This window comes from Aquarana catesbeiana, linkage group LG03 (genome assembly GCF_042186555.1).
Source record: "Aquarana catesbeiana isolate 2022-GZ linkage group LG03, ASM4218655v1, whole genome shotgun sequence".
Lineage (NCBI taxonomy): Eukaryota > Metazoa > Chordata > Amphibia > Anura > Ranidae > Aquarana > Aquarana catesbeiana.
In genome coordinates this window covers 212,955,393-212,969,927 of record NC_133326.1, presented here as the reverse complement: position 1 = coordinate 212,969,927, position 14,535 = coordinate 212,955,393, and the positions used below count along the sequence as shown (strand labels likewise).

The 14,535-nt window shown below is 43.0% G+C and overlaps 1 protein-coding gene across 3 annotated transcripts in view; it reads left to right on the top strand.

The window, feature by feature from the left end:
- Positions 1-14,535, top strand: part of PLXNB2 (plexin B2) — a 323,100-nt gene that overhangs the window by 267,274 nt on the left and 41,291 nt on the right. For all 3 annotated transcript variants that reach the window (XM_073619756.1, XM_073619757.1, XM_073619758.1), the window contains 4 exons: positions 3,344-3,574; positions 7,391-7,567; positions 8,321-8,457; positions 8,924-9,024. In XM_073619756.1, coding sequence (XP_073475857.1) covers positions 3,344-3,574; positions 7,391-7,567; positions 8,321-8,457; positions 8,924-9,024 — 646 coding nt within the window. The remainder of the gene's footprint in view (positions 1-3,343; positions 3,575-7,390; positions 7,568-8,320; positions 8,458-8,923; positions 9,025-14,535) is intronic.

Below are 14,535 nucleotides of genomic sequence, written 5' to 3'. Positions count from 1 at the left end.
CTCCTCATTGGCCTACCTCTCCACAAGCTGTCTATCATGAATGCTGCTGCCAGACTCCTCCACCTTACCAACCATTCAGTGTCCGCCACCCCTCTCTGCCAATCCTCCCCACTGGCTTCCCATTCCCAAACTAATAAAATTCAAAACAATAACATACAAAGCCATTTACAACTCTGCCCTGAGCTACATCACCAATCTTATCTCCAAATATCACCCAAACTGTCCCCTCCGCTCCCCCTAAGACCTCCTGCTCTCTAGCTCCCTTGTCTCCAGCTCTCTTGTCTCCTCCTCCCATTCTCATCTCCAGGACTTCTCCAGAGCCTCTCCCATCCTCTGGAACTCACTACCCCAATCTGTCCAGTCATCTCCTACTCTGTCCACTTTTAGGCGATCCCTGAAAACTCATCTCTTCAGGGAGGCCTATTCTGCCTTCAGCTATCAACCGTATCCTCTACTACCCTCATCAGCTCATCCCTCTCAGGTACTACCTTTTTGTTTCACCAGCCCCTCTCTATTATATTGTAACCCTCTTGTATTGAATTGTATTGTTGCTGTATTGTGTCCCTTTTTTATTGTGAAGCGCTCTGCAAACTGTTGGAGCTATGTAAATACTGTATAATAATAATTGCACTGAACTGCGAGAGCCCTAATGCATTCATCAGACTTCACCAGTCTTAACAATGTTCAGGCTATTGTAGTAAGTGATTTACATCAGTGGCTATCTTTGGGGAAGTATCTCTGGTGCAGGCAGATCAGAGCCAGAAAATCATGTGTACTAGTTGCTTTACAGCAGGGGGTGCTGAACCAATGACCCACTGAGCCCTCTGATGTGTCCCCCTGTGACCTCATGCTCTGGGATGGCGGGTCAAGCAAGTCCAGATCACAGGTTGCAGACCTGCCATCTCAGAGCATCGGAGTGGATGAAACCAGCGCCGTAGGAAGCAAGCGGCTGCAGAGGGAGCAGGAGCCGCATAAGCCGAAGCTTCCTCTGTAGCACCAGCTCCTGTCCCAGGTGACGTTCATTTGGTATTACTCCGCCTGGTACAGGAACCTTTCTTACAGTCTAGTGATGCCAGCAAAAGCTGAAAGACAAAAAGGTCAGTTTAGTAAACATCACATTGTTTTGCAATGGTGCATATTAGCACTTAAAAAAAAAGTGGTTAGGCTGCCTTTACACTGACCTGCAGGTGTAGCCTGGTGTACCTGCGGATTCCTGGAGAGTTATCTGCACTGAGCCATAGGCTTCAATTATATCCTGTGGGTTTGTTGTGATTTATGAAAGCGCACCAAAACTCTTTTAGTACGTGTACCACACCTGCAAGATATAATAGTAGGTAAACATCCAAGGGTATTGGTCCCATTGGAAAATGATGATTCTGATAGTTTAAAATCTTCATTCTGCTATTCTGAGCCATTTCATTCCATTTTGCCCCTCGACCGGTTACCAAATCGCTTAAAGTGGAGTTCCACCCAAAAGTGGAATCTCCACTTATTTGCTTCCTCCAGTGCCACATTTGGCACCTTTCAGGGGGGAACGGGGACTGCGGCTCTGTCCCTTGGAAGTTTGGCCCCCTTCCTCCACCGCCAGGCCAATTAAAAAGCGCAGCGTACTTCGCGCATGCGCAGTAGGGAACCGACTCTGAAGCCCAAAGGGCTTTACTGCCGGTTTCCCTTAGTGGAGTTGGCGGCGGCAGCACCCGACAGCCTGTCCGAAAATCAGCTGGGTTGCCGACATTGCAGGCTCCCTGGACAGGTAAGCGTCCATATGTTAAAAGTCAGCAGCTACAGTAATTTCCCCAGGCAGAACTACTCTTTAAGTGATCCTCGCTCTGTAAAAGGTTGAGCACCCCTGCTTTACAGCATCAAGAGCATGTCTGAACTTTGCCTTAAAGTTATATATGTTTACTTCAAATTTCTGTTGGTGATCATTTTATAAAAGTCTGTGTGCACAAGTTAACATGTTTTTTTTGCAGTCTAACATGATACCTGAATAACAAATCACATAAACGTTACACTTTTTTAGGTATTGTGTGTTCTATGGTGTGTCCATGTTTTTTTTTTTTTTGTTTTGTTTTTTGGGAAACCACAGGCTTTTTTTTTTTTCTGGCGATATTTTTTATGATATATAAACAGAACTAGGTGCGCTACCTAACAAGATGCAAACTTGTACAAAAGTTAGTGATCATAACCTGGATGTGAAAAATACTATAAATAAGTAAATATAAGTGAAATCAATTGGGCGAAAAATCCATCGAGGGGCTTGATGGCGTCCTTACATGACACCCAGCGGTATAAGAATTCGCCAGAAACAAGTCCTTCAGTCAAATGGGGGAAATTATCTTTCTCACATATGCCAAACAAAAGTAAAGGGGGCTGCTTACCAGATATGTGGGACCCCTATTACAGAGATCTTTAGGGCTTGAGTGTGTCAAACCTTCAAACAAGGACAGCTGATTCGGATTTCCAACAAGATTCCCTCCTTATCAGGCAGTTTCTGGACACTGGTGCTAATGCAGCAATGTTCTTCTTTTCCCCTTTATCCGAAAAAGACTTTTCTTATTCTGCAGAAATCACGCAGAAGAAGAAGCAACATATCAAACTAATCCTTGTACAAAACTAGAGTTCTTTTGAAATGAACATCTTGTCATCAGGGAAATGAGACAATATCTACCCTAAGGCCCGGCCATACATGGTTCGAATCTCGGTCTGTATAGCGGGAACCGAGTTAGATTCAAACTATTAATGGGCAGGCTGAATGTACAACCAACCTGCCGGATTCGTTTGCGATTATTGCAAGCGGCTGCTATAGCCACTAGTGATAATCAGTGTCTTCTCCTGGTGGGGACGGCTTCCCCCGCTGGGGGGGGGAGACAATTGCTCGGCAGGAGGAATTCCCCTGTCAACATGGTCTGTGTTGATGGGGGAATCAAGCCAATTTATTTCCTGCCACCTGTGTTTGTAGGAAATAAATTTGCTCCGTGTATGGCTGGCCTTAATTGTAATGAGGGCTCATTGTTACAAAGTAAAAATGGCCAGATTTGAAACTTATGTTGTATAATCTCACCCATGTAAAAACTTTTAATGTATATTATTATTTTTAACAGTATTTATAAACTTCTCAGTCTTGCTCATTATTAACCCTCCAAAGATTTTACATATTTGTAATTGTTTTTTTATTATTGTACATTTTCTATTACTTTTTCTGTCTTTATTATTGATTATTTTACTGTGCCACTCAACATCTCTTTGATCTATCGTCACTCCCTTTTAAGTCCATTTAAGTCCTGCAGTCGCCCTCATTATGTTCTCAGAGAGATCAGCGTTTTTCTTTTACTCTTTACAGATCGAAAAGCAAGACATCCTTGAGAGAGTCAATGACACGGTAATAATATTCTCCTCTCCACAAGTTTTGGAACATCACCTGAACTCTGAGGTTATCTGTCGGATTAAAATGGATGGCTTTGAAACACCTCTGCAGACAGCTGAACTTTCTTTCAATTACATTCCTGATCCCACTTTTGATAACTTCACAGATGGCATATTGAAGCAAGTGAATAATCTAATTAATGCCAAGGTAATTTGTGTCATTGTGTATGATGGGCAATAGTTATTTTAGTCGTCCACTTTATGTATGATGTTCAGAAGTCCCCCCCCCCCCCCCCCTCCCATTAATCATTATGAATACATGTCTGCACTAAGAGGCACTCTTCCTTTTTACAAACCATAAGAACTTTATCTGCCATCGTGATCCCTCATCTTGGGCACAGTCAATACCATATGCAACTCTGTGTTAAAAGGGCAGTCCCCTATTCCCCTTCCATATGTGGAACACTGAGCGAAAGACACCGGAGACAAATTTGGGAAACCATGCTAAATCAAGACCTCATCAATGAATTCTATTGTCCACTGCTGTGTGGTGTGGCAGGACTGATTTAGCTGAGAGTGGAGTTGCCGGTCTGGCATAGACACTGTTATTCCTCAGCAAGCTTAGGATGTCATCCAGAAAGTAGGGAGGGGGAGCAGAGCTGGGAAAGGGGCAGCAGTGCCACCAACCAGTTATGAGGTTTCTTGTCTTCCCGCTGAGTTTGCGTCTCCCAACAGACCAGATGAGACTGGTGCATCTGAGCCACTACGCCTGTCTGGTATTGTGGCCACTGCAGGAACATCAACCTCCACTTGTGGGGGGGCTGCAGCACAGGTTTTCACCTTAATGCATAGAATGCATTAAGGTGAAAAACCTTGAGACTTTACAGCCCCTTTAAGTACCATTAAAGGGCAGATATCGACCCTGGCAGAATTTTTTTTCCCCAGAGACCAATTGCTTCTCACTCATTGATACACACATTTGTTTAGGGAGTAACCTGTATGGTTATACCGGTTAAGTCTCCTCTGTGTCCATGGCACTTGAATTTGGTTCTGTCTGTTTTGCAAAAAAAAACCAAAACACCTTTTTGAGCCAATTCGTGAGATTCCGTTTACCTACTGTTCACTTGAAGAAAATTTTTTTTTTGTGGCTATCACTTCAGCGAGAAAAGTATCCAAATTGGTGGCCCTTTCCTGTAAGGAGACATTTTTAGTTCTCCACCACGACAAAGTGGTACTGTGTCCTCATCCATCATCCTTAAGGTGGTTTTGAGTTTTCATTTGAATCAAGTTATTATCTTGCCTTTATTTTTTTTTCCCAGTCCTTAGTTGCCAGAAGAGAAAGCTTTGAACACATTAGATGTGGAGGCAGTTGGATTTAATTGTTTGGCTCTAGGAAAGTCCAGGTGGCTACTAAGTTGACCAGTAAACAGGGAATCTGGCATCTTATTGAAGGATAAGGTTCTGCATTTTCAGGTAAAGGCATACTCTACTAGGAATGTGGGGGCCTCTTGGGCCATCCGTCATCAGGGATCTGTGGCTCAGGTTTGCAAGGTCGCAACCTGTTCTTCAGTACATACCTTTACATTTTTTTTACCAGGTGGACTACTGAGGATGCTGCTGTTTTGCAGGCAAAAATCCAATTATTTTTGGTGCGAGTGATTTTGTAACATTTTGAAATAATTGTGGACAAGTCTGGAATAACATACCACTGTGTTGTACTGCTCTGTCCTGTCGTTTGTTTAAAATGTTCAAAAAAACATATTAAAACAAAAACAACATGAAAACACAGGGCACCCTTTTCACTAATGGAAATCGAACATTCACTAAATACTAATGCTTCTTACATAATTTGCGTTATAGTGCCCTCTTGTGTTCGTTTTATATAATTATCACTGGGGTATGGTTATATCCTATGGATTCTAGACTTTTGTGATTTGCATTAATGAAACTAAACTATATATTTTAAATTTGAGAAATAAAACTTATATATATTTATATATATTATTATATTATATTTTTCTTTTTTTTAATCTGCAACATAATTTTATTTGTATGACAGATGCAAGAAAACCATAAAAGGCTTATGATGCTACAATAACAAAAATATTACTATTATCTGTATTTGTGTTTACAGATCTCAATTCATAGATCTAAACTGAACCCTTATACCCTTTAGTTTCCTTCTTTTTTTTAATTCTGTGTAGTAAAGTATCAGTCTTTCTTGAGTATAGTATTTATGAGCACATTGCATGATTATTTATACAGCAGTGATGGCAAGCTAACACAAATTGTTAGTGCTGAATCAACAGCAGCTAAAAAATCCTATATAAATCTAAACAATTTCCAAACCCAGTTACTAAGTGCTGCACAAGCTTCTACACATAAACGGAAGAAAATGTACCACCCCTGAGCCAGTTCCTCCTTCACTTGTGTCTCACACATCCCCCTCCCAGACACTTCAGCTCACCGTGAAAGAGTTTTTCAGGCAGTGCTGTCAGTCCAGTGGGCAGCCTTGAAAGGTACAGGCTTGGCAATCAGCAGTAACAATACTGATAGCTGCACCCCATGCAACATTTTTTTACCCTTCTTAAATGCAAGCAGGCACAGCCCAAATGAGTGGCAACAATGCCTTGAATTCAGAAGAAGCATTGTTGCAGCACCATCACAGGAAGCTGCATCAGGGAGACTTCACTGGCAGGATCAACAGGTATATATGGGACTTTGTTGGGGGACTTAGAGAAAATCATACGTGTAGATACATTCATAATTGGAGGCTGCAGTACATATATTCTTTCAAGGGAAGCCATAGTAGTTCTGCAAATATAGTGGTGCCATCATAATCCACCCCCTTGGCTTCCCTTGTCTTCATTTCCAACCATACCTCTTAGTTGTCAATGTACACATACAGCAATGGCACATGAGGTGCCTTTAATGTACAGGCTATGAATGACAGCCTGGCTTCAATGTCTTGCATTGTGAAAGGTAAGATGGCATTTCCCAGCAGTAGCAGAGCAAAGCTCTTGTTTGGCAGCAGTTTCTGTAAACATTGCACAAACAAGAGGGATGGTGCTTATGTTTTAATATTGTAATGTGTTTTTCAAATTTAAAGGATTAGTCCAATCAAAAGCCAGTTCAAATTTTTTGATGATGCGGATTTAAATCATTGATTGGTTCCTCCAGAGGTTGTTTTAGGGGATTCTTGAGAAAGGAGCCGTTTTTGCGCCTCTGATGAGTTGCCACTAAACCAATGATCTTTTTAGCTATCTGTAAGATGAATTTTTTTCACTGATAATAAATGTAAGGAACATTTTTCTCACACATTTACAGTGAGCTGTGGATGCAGTCATTTTAGTAGGGGTTCTACTCCTTTTTCCCCACATCTCAGCTCTGCCATTAATGTAAAAAAATTTTTTTAGGGAGCTGGTACCTATTTCTTGCAGGTCCCCACTCCCACTTTGTCACAGGTTCTAGGAAGCTGCAGGACCATTGACAAAGTGCAGCACAATTAGAGCATGCACAGAGCCGGTTGTGAGCCAGCAGGAATTCACAGCCAGCTCCCTGCACTCAAGATTACAGTGCCCGGGAACAAAAGACCAGCAAACTGGTCCAGGAAGTGACAACGCTGGATCCCTGCACTGGTGAGTACCTGTTTATTAAAAGTCAGCAGCTACAGTATTAGTATGTGCTGGTTTTTACATTTTTCTACAAATGACTGAAGTTCTTTTTAAGGGTTCCTCTGTCTTAATGTTGTGACAGACTGGTTTGGCCTTCAGTCATAGCAAGAAGTCCCGCTCTCCCTTTTAGGCTTAATTGTATTACTTTTGTGGTAGAAAATGCGAGTAAAGAAAAGTCCAAAAGCCAGTGGAGTACCCAACCCACCAATCTCCTTTTTATAACTGAAATTTTAATTCTGGCTGGACTTGATATTTCATAAAATGATTATATATTGAACCAGCATTGGCAATCTCATGACCTTGGTTGAATGGCAGGCTGTTGCACATTACTGATTTCATTGTTTATGTAGGGAAAAGACCTGAATGCTGCAATGACAATGCAGGAAGCGAAGGCATATGTTGGAGAAAGTATTTGCAAAATAAGTACATTGACATTAACGGATTTATACTGTGTTCCACCTGAAGAGCAGCCTCAACCCCGAAGACGCCATAAGAGGGACACCACAGACAATTTGCCAGAATTCACGGTATGTTCTGCGATGTCTATGACAGATCCTGTCTTCTGTTTTCTGCTAATTACATCTTGATGGCCATGTTCTAGGTCCATTATGGAAATTATGGCTGTACTGGAGGGTTCGGCACCCAGTGTGGAACAGTCAGGTGTAGGCTTTCCTTTTCTGGGAAGGCAACATTACATAAAATCACTCTCTCAAAACTATATTTTTTCTTTGCATTATTCATTGTGTGCAGTGCTTCCCTTTGTTTTAATTGGGTTTGTAGTAATAGCAAAGTTAAATACCGGTATTCAGTTTAGCGGAATCAAAGTTAGAGACATTACATTTTGTAAAGTGCATCTTCCAACTGTATCCCTTTTCCCTGGGGCTTCAAAATGGAAATGCATTGGCAGATGTCTCCCCTACACCCATTAAATAGATTTAGGCTGAATGTTAGGCTCCACTCAATTTCAGATTCTGACTACAGAATGGTAGCTCAAGGAGTAAGGAATTGGCCACGTATAGCCTCAAGCTAAATGCACTAGTTATTGTTGTGGTGGGTCAAAGTAAGGAACTGCATCTTATGTGCCTCCTTGCTGTAGTCCTGCAGCCTGTGTTTTTTCCTGACTTTTCCTTTATTGAGTTAGGCGCTTTACTATTCAAGTAGTAGTTAGCTCTTCTATTTATATAGGAGGAAGGAAATCTAATTGATTTTGTAGTTTCTGCTTTACTGTAAACTACTAGAATGCTTTGTCATATTGTCCTTTTTTTTTTTCTCCTGTTTAGGTTCAGTTTGGGAACCGAGAATGGGTCCTGGGAAAAGTAGAATATGGACAGTCACCAATAATACCTCTGCATATCATTATTCCTGTGGTCCTCATACCAATGATTTTAATAATTGGTATATCTATCTATTTCTACCGGTAAGTGGTTTGTGTTTTAATCTATATATTTAAGGTCTCTGTGGTTTTGCCTATTTTGGTTATAAATGCATTTTAATTTCTCTAAATAAATTGCCCTGTCATGCCTTCTGCATATCTTGCTTATGTCAATGTGGTCCAATTAACATTATGTGGTGTCCTAAAGAGGTGCAAACCAATGGTTAAATAGAAAAAGAACGAAATTCTCCAGAAAGCCATAAAGTATGTGTAATAAAAGTAAGATCCACCACTCGGCACAGGTGTGCAAAGCTGTTGGCAATTATGTATGTGCTCGAATAGTTATGCTATTTTTGTCATCTTCTGGGAATGGTTATTTTTGCAAGTCTAACAAGTCTACATCCAAAAAAAAAAAAACATTGCTTTGTACCTGTAAAAATGTATATCCTGTACAGCGTGCCGACTTCATGTGCTTAAAAGAGTCTCTAATAGATCACTGTTATTTCTGTAGGAGGAAGAGTCAGCAGGCAGAGAGGGAGTATGAGAAAGTCAAGCAACAACTGGAAGGATTAGAGGAAAGTGTCAGAGACCGCTGCAAGAAGGAATTCACAGGTAATATTGGATTATTTGTTGTAAAAATTGCTCTTTATTCTCTGCATAATGTAAGCTTGAAGCTCTGTGTTTCACCCATTTCATATCGATCACAAACAAATGTTAATATGTAATGTCTACTGACCCTAGGTTCACACCTATGTGTTTTTTTGTGCATTTTGCAGAAATGCACTACAGTCCATGTAACATGGTTTCCTATGGTACAAGTTCACAGCTATGCGTCTTGCAGCCTGTACATTTTTGGAAAGGGTCAGAGACTTTTTTCCTGTGATTTGCGGGGTAACGGACTTCAATGAAACCGCACCAGAAACGCAAGTGTTGTGTTTGTGATGCGATTTTTGATGTGTTTTGCGGTTTTTATTTTAACACTGTATATAGCTGGTTGCTAAGCAGGAGGCTCGGAAGCCGGACGCCGTGTCCTTAACAACCGATAGTCGGCTGCCGAGCATGCCGGCAAGTCAGGAAAGAGAGGGGACGAGCGAGTGCCCAAGAAACCCCCCCCCCCCTCCTGAACCATACCAGGCCGCATGCCCTCCACATGGGGGGATGGGTGCACTGGCGCCCCCCAAAAGCACCTTGCCCCATGTTTATGGGGACAAGGGCTCTCTCCTGACAACCCTGACCTGTGGTTGTTGGGGTCTGCAGACAGGGGCTTATCGGAATCCCCCTTTAAGAAATGGGCCCCCAGATCTCAGCTCCCCCCCTCCATGTGAATGGGCATCGTACCCCTACCCATTCACCTCAAAAAGCAGTGAAATGGAGAAAAAAAAACGGCCAAACGTTTTTTGGCAAGTCCTTTATTAATAAAATGGCCCCTGAGCCATCTTCTCCCCGCTGCAGTTTCTTCTACTTGGCGCTGTCTTCTCCCCCGCCACTGGTTACCCGAAAAAAGGAGGGGCGGGGGGGTCGTCCCCTCTGAATCCATACTAGATCTGAAGGGCCTGGTATAGACCTGGGGGGGACCCCATTTTTGTTTTTACATTCAGCTGTCAGCGGTGGAACCCCACTGATGGCTGATAACACATCGGTTGTTAAGAACACGGCGGCTGGCTTCCTGGTCCCCTCCTTAGCAATATAAAGTGTGTTTACAGTGTGTTTAAAGAGATGGAAAAAAACGTAAACTGCAAAATGCAAAACGCATTAAAAAGGAAAAGTGCACTGCAAAACATGCCTAAAAAACCCATCGCAGCTGCATAGATGTGAACCTAGACTTAGGGATGCCCAGTGTTGTTCAAGAGGTGGGTGTAAATATTGCCGATATCCATGCATCCAGGATTTTCAGGGTGCCTAAGACCCCACAAGCAGACCACTCCTGGGCAGCAGTGTAAATTGGACTTTCTGGAAGCGCTTTTAAACACTAGCATCTGAGGCAGAGAAAATAATTATGGAATCCAGCAGTGCATAGATGGGGAAATTTAGGTAACCGGACCTGGACGCGATTCATATTTTATACAGCATCTCCTTAAGAGATTGAAATTGTTAGGCATGAATTTTTGATCAACCTAACTTGTAACGGTTGTTATATTTTTAAACAGACTTAAGTTAAATGTGAAAAAATATTAGCTATGTTTTGTTCTGGTATAGAGAGGAGCCTTCTCCATGTCATGATTATCTGAGATAATGCTTACCTGATTGCACCTCACAGCCTGTTAATCTCCTCAACTGATGGTCGTGTCAGTAATCTTTCACCTCCCCAGTCCACACTAGCACAAGTTTATGTGAATTAAGTCTCATAAGTTTTTATAGCAATAGGAGTAAAGTTTAACCAAGGACATGCTGTCCAAACAGTCCAATACCCTAACCCGGCAACTCCAAAACACAATTTCTTTATCGTACATCATAGGATACAGAGCCTCAAGTAATTACTTAGTGGGTTATGGGTCTACCTTCAGGTGTTGACACTGGTATAACCAATACAGGAAGTTGACTCCCCTATATAACCCCTCCTCCTTCCAGGAGTCCTCAGTTTTTTCGCCAGTGTCTAAGGTGTTGGTCACGAGTGAAGATGCCCTGCAGGGCCTAGAAGGAAGATTAGCAGCTTTAATCGCATCCTCTATCCAGGTGGATAGGAAGCGTCCTAGGTACCCTTCCCCCACCTTAAACTCTTTACAAATAATGGAGGGTCCAAGGGATTTGTGGGAACAAGATGAGGTATTACCCTCAGACAATCTAGAGGAAAGACAAGCCGGTTATTTCTCTGCAGAGGAAACAATACTTGATGTTTCAGCTTCACAAACTGAAGTACAGAGCCTTACTGAAATGGTTCGCTCTGCTTTCATGCTATCCCTAACAGTGTTAGCTGAAGGTCCGGTCTCCTCCCTGGGTTCCCTGAAACCATTACAGCCTTTGCATGCGTTTCCCGTCCACGCATTACTAGAGAAGCTTATTTATACCGAATGGGATCATCCGTATAAGCATTTTTCCCCTTCAAAGAGATTCTCAATTCTCTATCCTATGGAGGAAAAATTTACAAGAAGATGGAAAGTTCCAGCAGTTGACACTGCGATTTCCAATGTGAATAAAAGTTTAACTTGTTCAGTGGACAATGCGCATGTGCTTAAAGATCCAACAGATAAGAAGTTGGAAGGTATGTTAAAATCCTCTTTTTCCTTAGCAGGGAGCCTGACTCAGCCTGCAATTGCAGCTATAGGCATCTGTCGGTCCTTAAAGGACCAGTTCACAGACACTCTTAAAGAGCTCCCTGCACAACAGGCCCGGGAGTTGGCAGAGCTACCAAAAGCATTATGCTTTGCCATAGATGCTATGAAGGATTCTATTCATCAGGCTTCTCGCCTTGTGCTTGTACTAGTTCACATGCGAAGGACCCTTTGGTTAAAGGGTTGGTCAGCTGAAGCGCCTTGCAAAAATCTTTTAACTAGTTTTCCCTTTAATGGACTATTTGGCGAGAGTTTGGATAAATATATCCGAACAATTTCTAGCGGAAAGAGTACTCTTTTTGCCTTTTAAATGCACTTTTTCTCCCGCGTCAGGTACATCCACCTCTAGGCAGGGGCAACGGCCTCCACCGTCAGACTCTAGAGGAAGACCTCAGGGTCAAACCCCGGCACAAAGGAAGACCTGGGGCCGCAAGTCTGCACAGCAGAATACCAAGGCCTCGTCATGAAAAGTCATATCCCCTCACCAAAGTGGGGGGAAGACTTCTGAGGTACTCAGAGTCTGGCAAAGGGAAAGTCAGGACAAATGGACTCTCTCCACAGTCTCTCTAGGATACAAGCTAGAATTTCAAGAGTTTCCACCGTTTCGTTTTCGGAGATCAAACGTTCCCAAAGATCCAGGAAAAAAGCAATCCCTGTTGCAAGCATTAGACCGATTATTGGCTCAAGGGGTGATCATACAGATTCCCAAACAAGAGCAAGGTTTGGGGTTTTACTCAAACCTGTTTACAGTACCAAAGCCAAATGGGGGTATCAGACCAATTCTAGATCTACGGAATCGAAATCAGTTCCTGAAGATCCGCTCCTTTCGGATGGAGTCAATCAAGTCAGTTGTTTCCATCCTACAAGGAGGAGAACTTTTTGCATCCATCGACATCAGAGATGCATATCTGCATGTCCCTATATTTCCTCCTCACCAGAGGTTTCTGCTACAGCACCCCGGGTATTCACAAAAGTACTAGCCCCACCTCTAGCAAAGTTAAGGGCACAGGGCATAACTGTCTTGACTTACTTAGATGATCGGTGGCTCGCTTGAAGCAAGATGTAGCCATTACAAGCAATTACCTGGAGAGTCTGGGTTGGATTCTCAACCTGAAGAAATCCTCCTTAAAGCCACTAAAAAGGCTGGAGTATTTGGGCCTGATCATAGACACAGCCCAGGAAAGGGTGTTCTTGCCTCCCGCAAAGATCAGCTCCATACAAGAGCTGGTGCGGATGGTCAGGTCAAAGAGAAATCCCTCAATACGTCTTTGCGTGAGGTTGTTAGGAAAGATGGTAGCTTCATTCGAAGCAGTTCCCTATGCCGAATTCCATTCGAGACTGTTTCAAAACAGTATCCTTTCTGCTTGGAACAAGACGATTCAAGCTTTGAAATTTACTAATGCAGATGTCCCCAAGACTGTCCCAAAGCCTCAGTTGGTTACTAACTCGGAACCTGCTGAAGGGAAAGTCCTTCAGACCAATTATCTGGAAAGTAGTAAGCACAGATGCCAGCCTTCCAGGCTGGGTCGCAGTACTAGAGAAGACGACTGTCCAGGGACAGTGGTCAAGAACCGAAAGAGCCTTGCCCATCAACATCCTAGAGATTTGGGCAGTGTATTTGGCTCTGAGAACCTGGACCTCCAGGTTAAAGAATTGTCCTGTCAGGATCCAATCCGAAAATGCCACGGCTGTGGCATATAGCGATCACCAAGGGGGCACCAAAAGTGTCTCAGCTCAGAGAGAGGTGAACCAGATTCTAACTGAGCAGGCAGAAAAGAATGTCCCATGCCTATCGTCCGTTTTCATTCCGGGACTAGAGAATTGGCAGGCGGACTACTTAAGTCGCCAGCAGTTATTCCCAGGGGAATGGTCTCTTCATCCCAAGATTTTTCAGGCTGTTTGCCAAAGATGGGGGACTCCGGACGTAGACCTTCTAGCGTCCAGGTTCAACACGAAGCTAGTCCATGTGTCCAGGACAAAGGACCCACTCGTATACAGAACAGATGCGTTGGTGACGCCATGGGATCAGTTCTCACTGATCTATGCATTTCCCCTGATTCAGTTGCTACCTCGACTTCCTTTGCAGGATCATGCTGGAAAGAAAGTCGGTAATACTGGTAGCACCAGCATGGCCCAGAAGGTCATGGTATGCAGAGAGCGTAAAGATGGCAGTGGAGGGTCCATGGCTCCTCCCACTAAGGCCAGACCTGCTATCGCAGGTCCATCCTACTTTACGAACGCTAAATTTAATGGCCTGGCTATTGAGACCCACATTCTAAAGAAACGTGTGCTTTCCAGGTCCGTTATTTCTACCTTGATTAGTGCTAGGAAGCCAGCTTCTAGAGCTATATATTATAGAGTCTGGAAAGCTTATGTTTCCTGGTGTGAATCCAAGGGTTGGCACCCTCGGAGATATATTATAGGCAGAATTCTTGCCTTTCTACAATTAGGCGGAGAGATGAAGTTGGCCCTGAGTACTATTAAGGGCCAAGTCTCAGCCTTATCAATTTTATCTCAAAGACCACTTGCTACGCATTCTTTAGTCCGGGGTTTCATGCAAGGAGTGATGCGGATTAATCCGCCAGTTAAATCACCCTTAATCCCTTGGGACTTGAATTTAATTTTGTCGGTGTTACAAAAACAGCCATTTAAACCGATACAGCATATTCCTTTAGTCCTTTTGACAAGGAAGCTGGTATTTTTGGTTGCTATATCCTCAGCAAGGAGGGTTTCAGAATTGGCTGCTCTTTCCTGTAGAGAGCCATATTTAATTATTCATGAGGACAGGGTGGTGTTACACACTTGTCCAGGCTTATTGCCAAAAGTGGTTTCAGGCTTTCATCTGAATGAAGAT